We start from the raw sequence: 18,011 nt of genomic DNA on the forward strand, positions 1-18,011 counted from the left end.
TTTTTTTTTTTTTCAATATTTCTTTCTTGCATGCTTTCTTTTGTTACTCTATTTTTTCTTTTATCTCTTTCTTACTCACTTATTTTTTGCTTCACCCCTTTCTAAACTGGAACTCTATTACTAAACTGTATCTCGTCTTTATCTTTTATAACCTATTCATTTTCCATCTCCTCTTTTAAAATTTATTCTAGATAATATTTGATTACAAGTTAACATGTCAAAGGAGTTAATACTTTTCCATTTTATCTACAACTGATCTTCCCTTTATCCCTTTTATGGTTAATATTATGTATGAATTATAAAATGAATAAAGATACATTTCCCCAGCATGTCATAACATAAGCAGAAGTAAGTACTATTTCTGTTGTGCCTAAAACAAACATTGTCTAGGTGAAACTGGTGTTAAAAAAGTATAATGATAATAAGCTCAACTGTTTTACAGTGCCTTTCAGTGATTTTATAACTATTAGCAACATAGACTGACTGGTTTCTATAATCATATGTGTGTTTGTATCATCATCATCATTGTCATTATCATTATCTACTTTTCTATGCATGCAAGGATTAGTTAGGTTTTCATCAGCAGTGTTTCATTCAACATTTGTTGCATTCTCCTCTCATCATAAGTGCCAACCTGTAGTGATCAACTTTGACCATTTCTTCCCATATATTTCTTAGTCTTCCTCTTGTAATGGTTTCTTTCATATGAGATTCTTGGTACTTCTTAACCCAAGTGTCATCAGGTATTCTGTTTTGTGTGTGTGTGTATATATATATATATATATATGTACACACATACACACACGCGCGCGCGCGCGCACACACACACACACACACACACACACACACACACACACACACTCTCTCTCTCTCTTCATGAGTTGGTTGTGTTATTACAATCTAAGTCAGTTCTCATCCAGAGTTACTGCTCTCCTAAATAAGTTGGAGGAATACATCTTGCTTGCATTTTCAAGTTTTAATTGAGTTTCTATGGCTATATGTTCTTTCCAATATCAGTTACTTTGCAGAGTGGACTGACCTGTTTTATCATGGCACCAACATCTTCTGTATTCTATAATACCTCTATTCATTCTCCATTTTACATAGAATAATTGCTGCATCATATTCTCGAATGAGCAGTAGAAATGTTTACCTTGTCTCCTAGAGGATTAAAGAGACTTCTCTGCTCTGTTATCTCTACTCTGCATTAACAATGCATGAGACCGAAAGGGTAAATAACAAAGAGAGTGAAAGATTGAGTATGAGTGTAATAGGAAGATAGAGGCATAGGATCAATGAGTAGTAGTGAGACAAGATAGACAGTGATAAGTAGCAATATACTAAAGAAAGCTTCTCATTTCATCACCTGTAACCTACAACATTTCTCCTCTTTTCACTATTTAGTCTATGGAAGGAGGTGGAAAGTGACATATAACAAGAAAAATGTTATCTATGTCAACAAAGAGTGTTAGAAGAGAGAGTAATGTGAGGGGGAGAAAGAAAAGAGAGAGAGAGAATGAACATTTGAAGGATATCAATAAAGGTAAATGAGGGTAAAAGAAAGCAATAGATGGGTAAAAAAAAGCTTGGTAGAGTGTGCACAGAATTGGTAGCACTGCACAATGAGGAAAGTTTTCTTGAATGCTGATAGAGCTTAGCACCAGTGTTTTCACATGTATCGACATCAACACACAAAGATCTAGAACAGGTACTACAAAGCATCTTGTTTAATGTTCAAAAGTTTCACTAATACAACATCAAAAGGATGAAATGCTAAGTTGATCTTGGCTGGATTTGAACTCAGAGTGGAGAAAGTTAGAATATGTATCACATGGCATTCTATCTCTGTCAATTTGTTGCCCTCCTATTCACTACTAGCTACTTTTCACTTATAACATTAATTTAAATATAGACTCTTGATGTAAATAATTAATTCATAAAATATATCATTGTTAAACTAAAATAATCATCATATAATTATATTTAATAAAATAGTCATTCTTTTATCAAAGTTCTTAATATATGATTATATAATGCTATTTTTGTGAACTTAATTGTATCTTTCTCCCTTTTCTCTAAGCCTACTTTTTAGGCTGCTGACACATTTATCATTGATAGCTATTACCAGTTAAAAACCATAAATATACATGAAAGGAATCACTGTAATCTCTCTTTGTCTGTCTCTTCCACTCTTCTGTTATCTACCTTTAGTATCCAGGAGAGCTTTCACCTAAACAAATTCTTTTTGAAACATTGAATAAAATTATGGATTACAGTTGAAACTGTTTTTCCAATAAATAAATATTGATGTAACTGAAGGATTCTAGGAAAAAAACCCCGAAAAATCTTAAAAGTTTGTCTGAAATTGATTACAGTACTTCATTACACCCTACTCGCTTTTGCCATTGTCAACTTTACTCGACTCTCCCAGACTAGAGTTGCTCAATTAACTTTTAGTAATTAATATTTGAGTGTGAATCCAAGTAATTGTCCTCATCTCTTAAATGATTTATTTAACCTAATGCCTAGTTGAAAAACTTAATATAGCTCATATCTGAGGTATATATTTTTTTTATCATCATCATATAGCTGACAACAGCAGTCATTAGATGTTGTTCTCATTGCTTTCTTTACCACCCTGCCTTTATTCATTGTTTAGCTTTGATAATGAAGTCTGCTGCCTATAAGGATGTCCAATTGTAGTTTTCTTATGTGCTTTTTTAATGGCATAACTGTAACATTATCCATTTTTATGGAAGAATTCTTATTTACTAAAAAACATAGGCTGCAGTAGTAAATTTTTGTAGATTGAAATAAGTTGCCATGTATACCTGACTGCAAAGAAAGTGGTAGCATTGAAGCACAAGCGTCATTCTTATACTTAATATTTAATGTTTGATTTGAATATGATTCATTTCCTAATCAATCATTTCATTTGGTTTTTAGTTTTTTTATCAATAAACTTTTATCTGGATTGTAAAAGAACATTCTTTCTTAATGACACAACTCCATCAGAACCCATAAATAGAAAGATACATACATTGTGTATAGGAAGAGATAGACAGAGACTGACAGACAGACAGACAGACGGATGGATGGGCGGATGGATGGATGGATAGATAGATAGATAGATAGATAGGTAAAGAGGTAGAGAGGTAGATAGATAGATAGAGAGATAGAGAGATAGAGAGATAGATAGATAGAGAGATAGATAGATATATAGATAGAGAGATAGATAGATATATAGATAGAGAGATAGATAGATATATAGATAGAGAGATAGATAGATAGAGAGATAGATAGATATATAGATAGAGAGGTAGAGAGATAGATAGATAGATAGATATAGAGGTAAAGAGATAGATAGATATTTAGATAGAGGGAGAGAGAGAGAGAAAGTGTGTGTGTTTATGATTTCTCTCTATCTTTGAATGGAAAGTTTATCAATTCCAGTATGTTTGTTGTTTGCTATCTAAGTAGATATGAGAAAACTTCATGATTAAAAGCATGAATATCATAATTCTGATTTTCCTCTTCTGAAAGTTTATACTTGATTTATTGATGGAGACTTATGATCACACAGAGCCAGGTAGTTAACTCAATATATCATATCAGTATAAGGGTTAGATAAAAACTATTTAGATAATTTAAATGTTTAAAACATAGTTATTGACCCCAGTGGAATACAGATGCATATGGATATACAGCTGTATAAATAGATTTATGCAACCTATCATAAATGACTACCTATCTGAGTTGGAAATTCTTTTATCTCCGAACCATACAGATATTGTACAATTCAGTTATTTGTATAGAAATTGTGATTTGAAACATTATTAAAAAAATCCAAGCATATAATATATCTTAATATATAGTAAGATAACTTTTCTTTTACTTTATTATGGATGTGTATATTTTTACTTATGACTTTTTAGAGTAAAGAAATTAAGTATTTTGTTAGATATGTGAATGTTAAATTAACTTATATTATTAAAGGTAAATGAGATTTCTACATGCCTTGATATGTAAAATGTTTACCAATTTCTAATTCTGGTTTCTTAAAACCCTTGAGCTGTTAGGTAAATTTTGTTTTATAAACAGAACAGTATCTTGCCTTAAAAGAATACATTACTTTTTACATTTTAAATTAAAGGCACATTTTCACTAGTATGAAAACAACAAACATTTTTAGAAAGTATTACTTACATGACATAGGAGGTATTTTGTAGATATTTAGTCATAAATATTCTTTTACAGGGAAAATACACAACAAATATGTTCAGGCAAGGCTGTGTGGTTAGAAAGTTTGCTTCATAACTATGTGGCTTCTTGTTCAGTCCCATGACATGACACCTTGGACAAGTGTCTTCTCTAACCTCAAATTTCCCATTAAGTTTTTAATGGAATTTGGTAGAAAAAACTGCAGAAGACCGTATTTCATGTTCCAACTACTTTAAGCACTTGGCTCATCTTTATAAATCTGTGGATTTTTTTTTTAATTTTTAGATACTATATGATTGTCCAGGGTCTTTTTTTTTTTTAACTCAATGAAGCAGATTTGTTGTTTACTCTAACCAAATGTTATCAGCTATGCTACAGTCTCTTTATAATATTAAAATTCAAAGTCTCTCTGATTCACAATTTTAGCAACAACAGTACATTGGGAGCAATAAGATGCTTCAGTTAATGTACTCTTAAACATACATGCTTTGCCTAGAATGAGTTTGAATAAAGTTCTGGTGTCTGTGATCTACAAAACTGAAGAACACAAAAAAGGAAAAACAATTTTCAGTCATTCATAAAACAGGCACTGTTATAAATGTCATCAATATACACACTTTCACTCACTCACCCACAAATATGCATATATAACAATAGAGAAAGAAAGGAGAAATCATGTCATACTAATCCACATCCTGTGATCTTTAGATCTTGTCTGAAGATCACAGTTGTGTGAAACTCCAGTCATGAGAGTTACCAAAAAAAGCATGTCTTATACAACATATATTGAGTAATTGAGCACTCCTCTTTCATTTTCCCCACGTAAATCAATGTGCATATGTGTGTGTGTGTATTCATCATTTAACATTCATACTTCATGCTGGCATAGGCTGGATGGATTGTAAAAAAACATTATTTCCGTATGACAGTGTATATATATATATATATATATATATATATAGAGAGAGAGAGAGAGAGAGAGAGAGAGAGAGAGAGAGAGAAGAGTTATGGAATGGAGTATGAAAGATCTGGGCTACATATGTTTCATAGCAGAAGAGTTGCAGGAGATTACAAAGTCATTTGGAGGCTGTGGTTGAAGCCAATGGTGATTTTATTGAATAAATTTACCCTTTAGTATTTCAAGTATTTTTATGTAATTTTGGTAAAGATATCTGTTAAAATGAGATGTCAGTGTTATTTTCATTTTTGCGTAATTTAGACAACAATTTATTCACTGCACCCTGTATATATATTTATATATATAATGTGTGTGAGTGTGTGTGGAAATTACTGTCAACCAAAGTAAACTTTCTAGACATAACAGTAGATTTAGACACTAGCGAATCTTCTCTTTATCATAAATTTAATGACATGTTATAATCATGCTCCAAATAATCTCCATAATTTTGTCACAAGTGTTATTAGAAATATATTATCACCATCCTCAGATGCAGATAGTTTGCTAAAGCTTCACATTTCTACAATAAGCCATTTAGTCATAGCAGGTTTGATAGATTAGATATGATAGAATATATGTATCTAAGCCTGTAGCTCTCAAATCTAGGAACAGAAATAGAAAAGGAAATATAATTCAGTTTTGAACTTAAATCTTAGAAGAAATATAGCCAAGGAGTTCCATATGTTAGTTTTCATATTTTCAATAGCAACCATAGTTATCATATAATCTTTAATAGACATTCTATTAAAGTCATACTTTTGTTGCAGCAATCTTAACAGCTCTATTAATTGAATTATTGAAAAATATATATCAAGTAACAGTAATATTAAAGCTTAGAGCAAATGCAATTTTGGAACATATGACAACTTGATATGCCCACAAAATGAAGCTTGATTTACCAATTCTTTGATATACTGTACCAAGATAAAGTTAATCAATGACTCACAACTAAAATCTTTCACTGGCTCAACAAAAAATGAATTTAAAATGAGATTATTCTTGCACAGGCACTTGTTGGTCAGCTCAAGTGGGAAATTTGCTACCAGACATTCAAAATAAACTTGGAAATAGTGTCAAATCTTTAATACTTAATGATTAATTCTAACTTACACGCATGGCAGCAATTATAGAAACTAGATTGTCATCGTCCTAACAGAAAAGAGTTTATTATTAAAGTAGGATAAGAACAACCTAGACTCACATAATGACATACCGAATATATATTTACATAAATAGCAAACTGTTATTTAATTTTCAAAAGGTAGACCACACACACAAATATACTGTAGAAGTTTCAGACAGTTTCCAAATTTAATCTTGATTTTTCAGTTTTCCCTTTTAATTATATGTTCAGAAACTGATATATTCTGTACCCTGCTTAGCCTATATTTGCTGCTCCTCACTCCCACCACCGTTCATCCAAAACCTCATCAGCTTATTGCTTATTCCTCTTTTTCCCCATCTCTTTATCAATCATATTCCTCTATCTTTTGTCTCCTCACCACTCTGCTTTCTGTACCCTTTACTAAGCCTGTATATAAGAGACTATATCAGATCATATATATGCAATACACTCTAACTTCATCCTTTCTACCAGCTACCGCTCTCTGGCTTATTACTACCCATCATGTATTCTTGCCTTTATCTCATCCCCTAGCCTTACTTTTGTTTGCCCCTGCCATTGCAAATTACTCCTCTTCTGATGCCACCCCAAATAACTGCCCTTCCCATTGTACTCTTGCTTCTTCTGGGCTTTCTGCTATCATTGCTCTCTCCCATTCCCATCCTCATTTTATATATCTTAGGTTACTTAATACTCTCTACATTTACTGTATGCAAAGCATATTTCCTACTGTACTAGTGTCCTGCTAAAAAGTACTCTTGCTGCACTCTCTCAATCACAATGGTGACTGAGACTACATCTCTTGTGCTTGTGTCATGAAAATGCTGTTAGTATATACAATAAGTGGTTGACATATAACCAGCAAAAGTGTAAGGTTGTGAGATTCTTTTCGCTTTGGTTTTACTGAAGACTGCTTTTTTTTTTTACCACCTATTATAGGGTGGATAATACTATTGCCCTATATATTTTGCACTTAACTTGGACTGTAACATACTTTTTGTTCCACAGTTGCTCCCAAGTAAGATTAATGTTGATCCCAGCACACAGCTCTGATTCCTGCTGCAAAACTGATGTTTAACTGCATAGCTTAAGAAATGCTCAAGCCTGTGTGTAGGGACTTGAGTGAACTTTTCTGAGCATCCAAAATTTTTGTGTACTTGTCATAGTTGCAACTTGATTACTATATCAAATGACTTTAAGAAGACAATAAAGACCACATAGAATGGCTTATTCTGTGCCATACACTTCTCCCGTCCTTGGTATGCTTTTTCCCTTTCTGAGCCCTTGAGTTTCAGGAAAGATTACTGAACAACACTTTGTGCTGGTCTTTCCAAACAGCAAGCTGAGAAATTCCTCAATAGTTATTATATTCATCCCTATCATTCTTCTTACTTAAGCATCTTCCCAGTCTTGAGGAACATTACCTGTCACCCATGATTCCAGCATCATCTGATAGAGATATGATTCTATCTCCTCCATTTTTCTACACTTCTGCTAGAATCCCATTTACTGGTGTTTTCTATTTGAGAGTGACCTGGTTATGAGTAATACTTCCTCTTCACTTGATGGATTAACCATCAATACATCAAGCGTTGGACATGTTACATTTTTCAAAGTTTCTGTCTTGACATTACTTGGGGCATTGAGAATTTTGTAGAGGTGCTCTGCAAAGTGGTTGAGCATTTGTATTTCTTCCTGGAACATTACTAGTGTATTAGCTGTCTTCATTTGAGTGGCATCTTTCTTCATCATCAACATTTAACATTCATTTTCCATACTGTCATGGGTTGGATGGTTTGACAGGATCCAGCTAGGCATAGGGCTGGGTTGAGCCTTCCTACTGCCATCCATTTTACTGGGTGTACTGAGTGCTTTTTTTCATGCTAGCAGTAGTAGTCGGGTTCCCAAGTAACTTGCAAGGCAGGGAAAGAAAAGAACAGGAAAAAAGGAGGGAAAAGAAAACTAAAAAAAAAAAGTGGAAAAAGCCTCCTCAGCATTAAATGGTGGTGGTGGTGGAAGTTAATATTTGAGAGTGGTTGGGAAGCAATGGTTCTATGCCAGGTGAAGGAAGGCTTGAGTGTAATGAAAGAAGGAGCCCAGATCTATACCATCCATTAGTCTGGCATAGAAGACATGCATGCTATTGAAATCAGTTGCAGTCTATAAATATATTTTGTATTATATCATATGATATATGTATGATGTATGCCTGTGTACATATACACATACACATGTGTGTGTGTGTATATATATATATATATATATATATATATATATATATATATATATTTATTTATATAGTTTCAACATTTACTTTTCTATGCTTGAATTGGTTAGATGAAATTCATTAAGACCATACTTTGCCTGTAATCAAACCTCACCTGCTTCCAAGTAAGGCAATATTTTCCCTAGTCTTTTGAACACAAAATAGCACACTGGCCAGATATGCTTTCACAGAAGATTGCAAATGAACAACACGACTTGTCTGAGTTAGTGAAGTTTGTTTACAATTAGCCTGTGATGTCAAGACAAGGAGATATAAATATACACACACATGTATGCAGTGAACTTCTTTTAGTTTCTGTCTACCAAATCCACTCACAAGGCTTTGATCATCTGGGGCTATAGCAGAAGACACATGCCCAAGGTGCTGTACAGTGGAAATGAACTTGAAATCTAGTGGTCATGAAGGAAACTCCTCTACTACACAGCCATGACTGCACCTAGTGTGTGTGTATATATATATATATATATATATATATCAAAAGAGACTTTGTTAATTATTAACAAAAAACATTGCTAAATCTTACCAATAGCACGTTATTTTTCTTTTTATTATTTAAAGACGATGGATTTATTATAAGAAGTAACAATGGGTAAAATTATAAAGAAATTATATATATATATATATATATATATATATATATATGTGGTCATCCCATAAGTTCTGTCTGATTTTACCTTTTTTAAAATTGAATGAAATTTAATAGTATTTTAGTATGTCTAATGGAATAAAAAATCATTTTTATGCATTTGTGTGCATTTAAACTAATTAGATATTATTTTACAGAATAATAGAATTAAAATTTCTTTGATTTAAAACCCTTTCTAACATGGAAGTATTCAAAGAGCATTTAAAGCACATAATGTTTTATGAGTACAAAAAAGGAAACTCTGCAGCTGAAGCCACTCGAAACATACACTCAGTTTATGGGAAAGAATGTTTGAGTGAAAGAACTTGCAGAAGATGGTTTGCAAAATTCAGAAGTGGAGATTTCAGCCTTGAAGATGAAGATCGAACAGGACATCCAGTTGAGTTTGATGATAAGCTCCTTGGGGCATTACTTGAAGAAAATCTTGCATTATCAGTTGAAGAATTAGCAATAAAGCTTAGTTCAAACCATACAACTGTTCATCGTCATCTTCAACAACTTGGAAAGTTTCCTAAACTTGGAAAATGGGTGCCCCATGAATTGTCCATAAGCAACTGCAAATCCCGAGTTGACATCTGCTCTTCTCTCCATTCTCGCGAACTCATTTCACCCTTGTTGGATAGACTGGTGACGAAAAATGGATCTTCTATCGAAATGTTAAATGTCGTAAACAGTGGCTTGGTAAAAGGGAAAATGCTCAACCACAACCAAGAAGGGAACTTTATGGGAAAAAGGTTCTTCTCTCTATCTGGTGGGATTGCAAAGGAGTAATTCACTTTCAATTGTTACCACCTAATGCAACAATCAATGCTCAAGTCTACTGTCAGCAATTAGAGTGTTTGAACGAAGCTTTGAAGAAAAAAAGACCCACTTTAGTGAATCAAAAAAGAGTGATGCTTCATCAGGACAATGCACAACCCCACACTGCAAAGATCACATCACAGATCATTGAAGAGCTTGGTTGGGAAAAATTTCTTCATCCACCTTATTCCCCCGATCTTGCTCCTTTAGACTACCATTTGTTTCGTAGTTTACAGAATCATTTGGGGGACATAACTTTCGCAAGCCAGGAAGAGGTCGAAACTGATATTTCAGAGTTCTTCGCTTTGAAACCAAAAGAGTTTTACATTGATAGGATTAAAAAGCTTATAAATAGATGGAAGGAAGTCATAGATAATCAGGAAAAGTACATTGATGATTAAATTTCAATTGAACATAACATTTGATCACTTGTTTTCTTTATTCAAAATTCAGACAGAACTTATGGGATGACCTGATATATATATATATATATATATATATATATATATATATATATATATACATACAAAGCAACTTCAAAAGTATATACAATAATCTTTACAGCATTATCATACTTGTGTTAAGTTGTATCTTAGATGAATATACAGTGACAATATTTAGTGAAGGAGCTGATAAAATTTTTTATTTAGTATTGTTATGGAAGTGATAAAACAAATTTTATGTATATTTCAAGAATGATTCATTCCTTACAGCATAATTAATAATTCCATTGATTTACTCCTATTGCAAACAACATTTACAAATCATTTTAGAACAGAATGATTTCATTTTTTTTCTCTTATGATATCCAATTTTTCATTTTATTCTTCAATGAATATGATTAAATATTTGATAGATTTATTTTACCTGCTTTTTTTTTTTTTTAATATTTGTGTGTGCTTTAATTTAACTTAGAGGAAATGTAATGCTTCAGCTAGATTAAACAAAAGTGCATGCACATACACATAAATATTCATCTAAGTATATATATATATGTCAAGTTGTGTGTGAAATCATTTATTCTGAAATGTTGGATTTTTATTATTTCTCTAATGAAAATTGTTGATCAAGACATTAATTAGTTAAAAATCTTCAATGTGTTTGACTGCAAGATAATGTCAGTTAAAATAGTTTGTATGAAGCTTTGTTGTTACCTAATTTATTAGTATATATTAAATGTCATTTTAGTATTTTCTGGTATTCTAATTTAATTTATATTAATCAAAATCTTGATTTTTTTTCTTTCAAATTAGGATTTTTGTGGGATAGATGTTTTTATCTGTAAAATTTTGTATCACTTGTATTACTAAGCAATGTAGCAATATAATTTGCTACATGATTTATTTTTGTTTATTTACTACAAAAGAAAAAAAAAACTCTTTATCAACTACAATATTTAGTCTGAAAACTGAGAGATGCATTATCAAATCTCTTTTCCATGTGTTAAAAGTACTTGTCACTTCTATTAACACATAAAGTGCAAGGGGCCACAATCGTGGCTGTCAGGCACAGGTCAACAGGCCACAATCATGGCCCAAGTAGATGCATTTAATTTATGGGCGTTTGTTGGGCTCTAATGTCACTCAAATGCGCCAATACCCCACCAGAATGCAAGAGGACTAATAGTTCAACTAATGACTTTTCAGATGATGTAAAACTTGCCACCATTATATACTAAGAGGATATTTTAACTATTTTTTTGTTTTTTATGTGTGCATGGTAGTCTCATTTTCATAAAATGTGATCAGCAGTCCATGCTATGTAAGTATGAATCCCAGCACTTTATGGGTTTTCATTGAAAATATTTTGAGTTTTAACATTTCAATTTTCTTTAGCAATATTTTACAATCATTTTTTATGTATATGTGTGCCTTTAGCACTTAGTAATCATTTAAGATTATTTTTTATATAAATCTATTAATTTCTGCAAATACTTAAGTTATATTTTTCTGTTTTGTTCTTGTCTTTTAATAATTTCTGTGAGTGATGAGAATGTAAAGTTTAGGTTCTTCATTCAGTTAATGTATTTGGATCTTTTTTCTATGTATTGATATATATCAGTGTGTATTTATATTTTGTATATAAATATAGCTGTGCAACATGTGTGCGTGTATATGTGTGTGTGCTTGCAGATGTATTAAAAATGTGTGGTGCATATATAGCAGAGAGAAGAGAGAGAGAGAGAGAGAGAGAGAGAGAGAGAGAGAGAGAGAGAGAGAGAGAGAGAATAGTATTTGTTCCTATATTTTAGAATTTACAAGGAGATATTTTCTATGCTTGTGAAATTAATGTAAATCTAAATAATGTACATTCATAATTATTATAATTTTCTTCTCATAGCTTCCAGGTTTGAAAAAAGATTTGCTGGAATAAAAAGTCAGTTTAATATGTAGCACTTATATTTATATATTCATGGCTACAGTCCTTCAATGTTTACTGCAGTAGTTTTTAGTTGTAAACAACTAAACTATTGTTTATGTCTAGAAGTAGATAATGACATATTTAAAAATTACTACTCTGAAATGTAAAGCTATTTGTATGCTTCTGAACTTAGACTTCTTGTTGTTAGTAATGTTTCTTTGAGGAATGTATATGAATATTTGATTTGCATTACTTCCTCAGAATAACAAAACTGTTACTGAATTTACTATTAACAATCAGTAGAAATTCATTATTTTTTTCTGAAATTAAAATTTCTACATAAATGTCATTAAATTTTAATTTCTATTTATCTTAATATTAGTTATATTTTTAATATTCTAAAATATTGCAATTTTAATCACTTTTATAAATTGTTTTCTATTTATTATGCTTTCTATTTATTATGCATCTATTTGATGCAAAAAAATGTATATATAGTTTTACTGAAATATATAGCTGTGATATCTTTCTTTTTTATCTGTTATTATAGGTTTCATTAGCTTTTTAGGTTGTAGTATTTGAGTAAAAGTTATTTTTATACATTTTCTGGTTATTTTTTGGTATTGGTGTATGTAATATCAGATTCTTAAGTTTCACTTTACTTCACTTTTATAATTATTTAAAATAGATAAACTTTGCATGAAATTATTGCTAATTGGCTTTGCAGTTAAAGTGGATTTATCTATCCTACACTCTTTATTATTAATTCTCCAACAAGTTTCTCCCATTATTTATTTATTTTTTTTTTTTGTGATATGTAAGCAATTAACTCTTCATTCCTTTCCACAGCTGCGAGATAAAAGCAAACTCTCACCATGGGAATCCAATTATACATCAGTGAGCTTTTGTGTATCTTTGTATGATAGATCAATGTTGTGGTTTGATGTTGTACTAGATTGCAATAGCTGTGCTGCTGCCATTGCTGCTGAAGCAGCTCTCATCACTACCACAAGCACTGCTATAACCACTGTCACCAACACCATATTTGTTGCAATTAGCATGATCAGTCTTTTTTTTTTTAATTATACTGAAATATTTATTCAAATTTATTCAATTTTATTCTTTCAACACATTTTCCTTCTATTATGTTATGACTTTATTATAACTTTCACTATTTACTTCCTACAAATTCTTTGAACGGTTGATAAAAATATCAATTCTCTTAAAGTTGTATAATTTCTGTGATTTCTTTCTTTATATAATCAATCGTTTCACCACAAAACTTTCACGGCTCGTTTTACACCTCACTGCTTCCTTTCTTATATCTAATTATTTTAGATTAATATCTCTTAGCTTTTCTCTAACAAGCATTTCTAAAATAATCAGGATTTTTGCCTTGAAAGATCATGTTATAAATTTTAAGCATATTTATATTTACTTTGATAGTAGTATTTATGGATCACATTTTAAAAATTCTATTTGGTATTTTGCTTTCATTTCAATTATATTTATTGTATATATTTAGTTGTGTTTTTAGTCATTACTTTTGATGTAAGTTATTACTGTGTTTCTGTAGATATTATATTCATTCGAAATTTATCAATATTAATCTCTCCAGATCATAGTGTTCTTTTTTCGTGTGCAAACTACCTTGTTCTTTTTTCTTCTATAAAAATTACCTTTCTATAAGTAACAAAGTATAGAAGCTCATACACACTGTTGTTTTAACACAAACATATTTGCCATAAACATATATTCCTTATTTTGTATCAAATTTACCAAGTATTATCTATAATTTAATTATAATTTCAAATTTTAACACTTCTTAATAATACATATATAATTGATAGCTCTCTAAATATACCAAAGCAATGGATTAAATTCATATTTTGCATTCAGATATATATGTAAACATTTTATAAAGTTGTGAGAATCAACTTGAGTTTTCTTTGCATCAATATTAAATACTATAATGAAAATTATGTTTAATTTGTTCATTTTCAAACATCTTGAAATATATGTTCATTTATAGAATTTGGAAATTTATATTAGAAAGTTAATTCAATATTGTTCATAATTTTAATTCAAGAAATTATAATTTGTGCAATTTTGAACTACTAAATAATACTTTAGAAATTATATTAGCACAATAAACCACTAAATGCTAGTCAAGAAAAAATATTTTGAGCACTGTAGACTATCAAAAGACATTTAAGAAAAGATAGTTTGAGCACTGTAGGATAAAGAATATTTAAGAAAATATAATTTGAGTACAATGGACCACCAACCAATATTTCAGCTTTTACTAAATTAAACTCTCTTTCTCTTTTCATTTTCTTCCTCCCCTCTCTCTCTTTTCTTTCTCTCTTCCTCTTTTTCTTCCTTTCCCTCTTAAAAATTCCCAATTATCCAGTCAAAAGTCCAATGCCTTGATCATTCTTGTTGGTATATTCTTACTGTACCAAACAAGATTCAGTTTCCTTTTCAGAACCAAAAAAAATAATAAAAAATAATTATTATTTATTTATTAGTTAGCCAAAAAGAACATTTTCTTTGTTAATCACTGGTAAGTGCTGTTGTGAAATATTGCTCCTTTGTTTGAGCACACTACTTTTCCCTCACTAAATTATTAGATTACATTCATGCAAAAGAAGTTCTTGAAAGTAAAGCACCATTAGAAACTATAGATTATCCTTAAATTGTATTATCCTCTTGATATTAATTTAAATGCCCTCTATTCTCCTTAGGCTTGTTAGTACTAAACCTATTTAAGTATATGGGTACACTTTCTGCTTTCCTTTCTATCAGTGACATTCTCTTATTCTTTACACTTTCTAGTTATAACATTTTGCCCAGTTCTCTCTCCTTGGAATCTGGTTTTCTTCTTTCCTTGTTTATGTTTTCCTATCAAATGCTAACCTGCAACAATTAAAAGGACAAATTAACCTCACCTTTAAAAATTAACCTCACCTTTTCAATCCTAAAAGGAAGCGAATTAATTTTCCCCATATTATACTATTAACTCTTTTCTAATTTCCCCTTCTTATATTTGTTTTTATTCAAATAAGTTTACATTCATTGTTTTAATTAGTAATTTTCAATTTTAATCATTATATAAAATCGTTTGATTAAATGCAAAAAAAGAAAATAACATTCCCTTTTAAATATAGATGCCAACATTAATAGTTCTTTAAATATCAGTGTTTCTTAGATTGACATAAATATTCATAATAAAATTATCTACTTATCTAGTGTTCAAATTTTTTCTAGATTTTATAATTCAATGTTTTAAGATAATATAATTAATAAAATAACAATAGAAATATATTTGAAATATCAAAAACTAAAAACTTGATTGAAATATTCTATAAAATTTTTGTTTATAAAATTTACCTTATATCTTTTAGTATAATTTGCTCACATTTTGTTTTATAATTTAAATACTGATTCAGTCTTTATAGTTAAAACTTAGATGGAAGTAATACCAGTCACTAATATCGCAAAATCATCATATTATTGAGTGTTCTGAACTGATGTTAAATTTTGGTATTGCAGTGAATTTAAAATATCTGAGGAAGATTAAAAATTTGTGTGGGTGTGTTTGAATAAGTTCTGTATTATGTGTATATACATATATAATACATGTATTTGGATCATTGTACACTTTTCTAACATGTGCACTCCATAAAAAAGATATGATCTTTATTATTTGAGCAATTGATAAGAACAAACAAGATGTGTGTGTGTGTGTGTGTGTGTGTGTGTGTGTGTGTGTGTGTATATATATATATATATATATATATATATATATATATATATATATATATATATATATATATATATATATATATTCGTTTATATTTATATAAGGGCATTACTACAGAATAATGCCACACAACAGACTTCCCAAATAAACACATTATAGTACCGAATGCGAGGAAAGCAACCATCAGAAGAAACCAACTTTCTTTTAAATAACTCAACTATGTATCGACCGATTTCGCGATTACTAGAATGAAATCTAGTTTCCGTTCATCAGCATAGTATTGTACAAAATATATATAAATAAACAAAATCCTCACCTTACCAAAACGAACACTCTACGTATCCGACAAAGCAAAGGGAATGAAGTTTATCTGTATATATCTCTTCATAAAGAAGCGGGAATCTTTCTAGGTTGTTTTCGGTACACGTGTGCAAATTGGAATAAAATTCAGCATTGAATATATTCCGTGTATATATTTGATTAATAAATTCGATAAAGGATAAAAATCTTTTACAAGAATTTTATCAGGAAGTCAGTGTGTAAAAAAATTCATAAGGGAAATTTCTATTCCCAAGAATATAATTATTCGTTTGTATTTATATAAGGGCATTAATACAGAATAATGCCACACAACAGACTTCCCAAATAAACACATTATAGTACTGAATGCGAGGAAAGCAACCATCAGAAGAAACCAACTTTCTTTTAAATAACTCAAATAAATACAGGAGTACATCCTCATAAATGAAACATCCCCAGTACTAAATAGGGAATATACGTAGTAGATTATCACACCCCCATACCCACAGTTTATATTTTATACAGGTAGAATAGTTAGTGGGCTGTTATGCAGATAGATGTATGTATGTGTGTGTGTATACACATGTATGTAGGCATATGGATATGAAAGTAAACAGATAGACATACAGATGGATAAGTACATAGGTTATATGAACAGACAAGCACACATACACAAATTAAGACTGAAACACCTGACCATATATACACACACTTCAGTTCACACAAGGATGCATATGGAGACACATGTCCACACACGGAGGTACACATCCATACACACACACACACACACACACACACACACACACACACACTAAGACATGCACACACAAGGAGACAGGTACATATGTACACACATGCAAATACACACACACGCACACACAGGCACATGAATATGCAGAATACATACATACAAACATACACACATACATATATATGTACGCACACACACATGCATACATGCGTACACACACTTACATGCATTCATACATGTATATGTGCACATTCACACTGACCCACACAAATGCACACAAATGAACAAAAAGAACACAGCTTAAATAATGGACAGTCAACAACTATTGGAAAGGTTGCAAGATGCAACAAAAATTTTAGAAAAATAAATAAATGAGTGGAAATTTTACCGGTGTGATAAATTATAAGGCACTAATAGAGAATGACTCTCTCCAAATACAACAGAATATGCTTTAACACATGCACTCACAAAGAATCTTGTAAACCAAACCCCAAAATGAAATACTTATTTATTATTATTCTTAAAATTTTTGTGACATCTTGCAACCTTTTCAACAACTATTGAAAAAGTTGTAAGAATCAACAAAAATTTTAGAAAAAATTAACAAGTAAATGAATGGAAATCGAACCAGTGAGTCTGTTAAGTAATAAGGCACTAAAAGAGAATATTTCTCCCCAGACACAATAAAATATTTTTCAACACACAAATTCACATTGGGAATTTTGCAAACCAAATGCAAAAAACGAAATACACACACACACACACACACACACACACACACAGACACACACATATAT

The 18,011-nt window shown here is 30.7% G+C and overlaps 1 protein-coding gene across 27 annotated transcripts in view; it reads left to right on the forward strand.

Annotated features, from left to right (window-relative positions):
- LOC106881656 (calcium-dependent secretion activator 1) overlaps positions 1–18,011 on the forward strand; it is a 240,691-nt gene that overhangs the window by 112,666 nt on the left and 110,014 nt on the right. For 11 of the 27 annotated variants that reach the window (XM_089359140.1, XM_089359365.1, XM_089359056.1 and 8 more), the window contains one exon: positions 13,247–13,294. The exons of the other annotated variants lie outside the window; for them this stretch is intronic. In XM_089359140.1, the coding sequence (XP_089215266.1) occupies positions 13,247–13,294 (48 nt within the window). The remainder of the gene's footprint in view (positions 1–13,246; positions 13,295–18,011) is intronic. 27 annotated transcript variants of the gene reach the window in all.

Source organism: Octopus bimaculoides, chromosome 1 (genome assembly GCF_046866305.1).
Source record: "Octopus bimaculoides isolate indiv1 chromosome 1, ASM4686630v1, whole genome shotgun sequence".
Taxonomy (NCBI): Eukaryota; Metazoa; Mollusca; class Cephalopoda; order Octopoda; family Octopodidae; genus Octopus; species Octopus bimaculoides.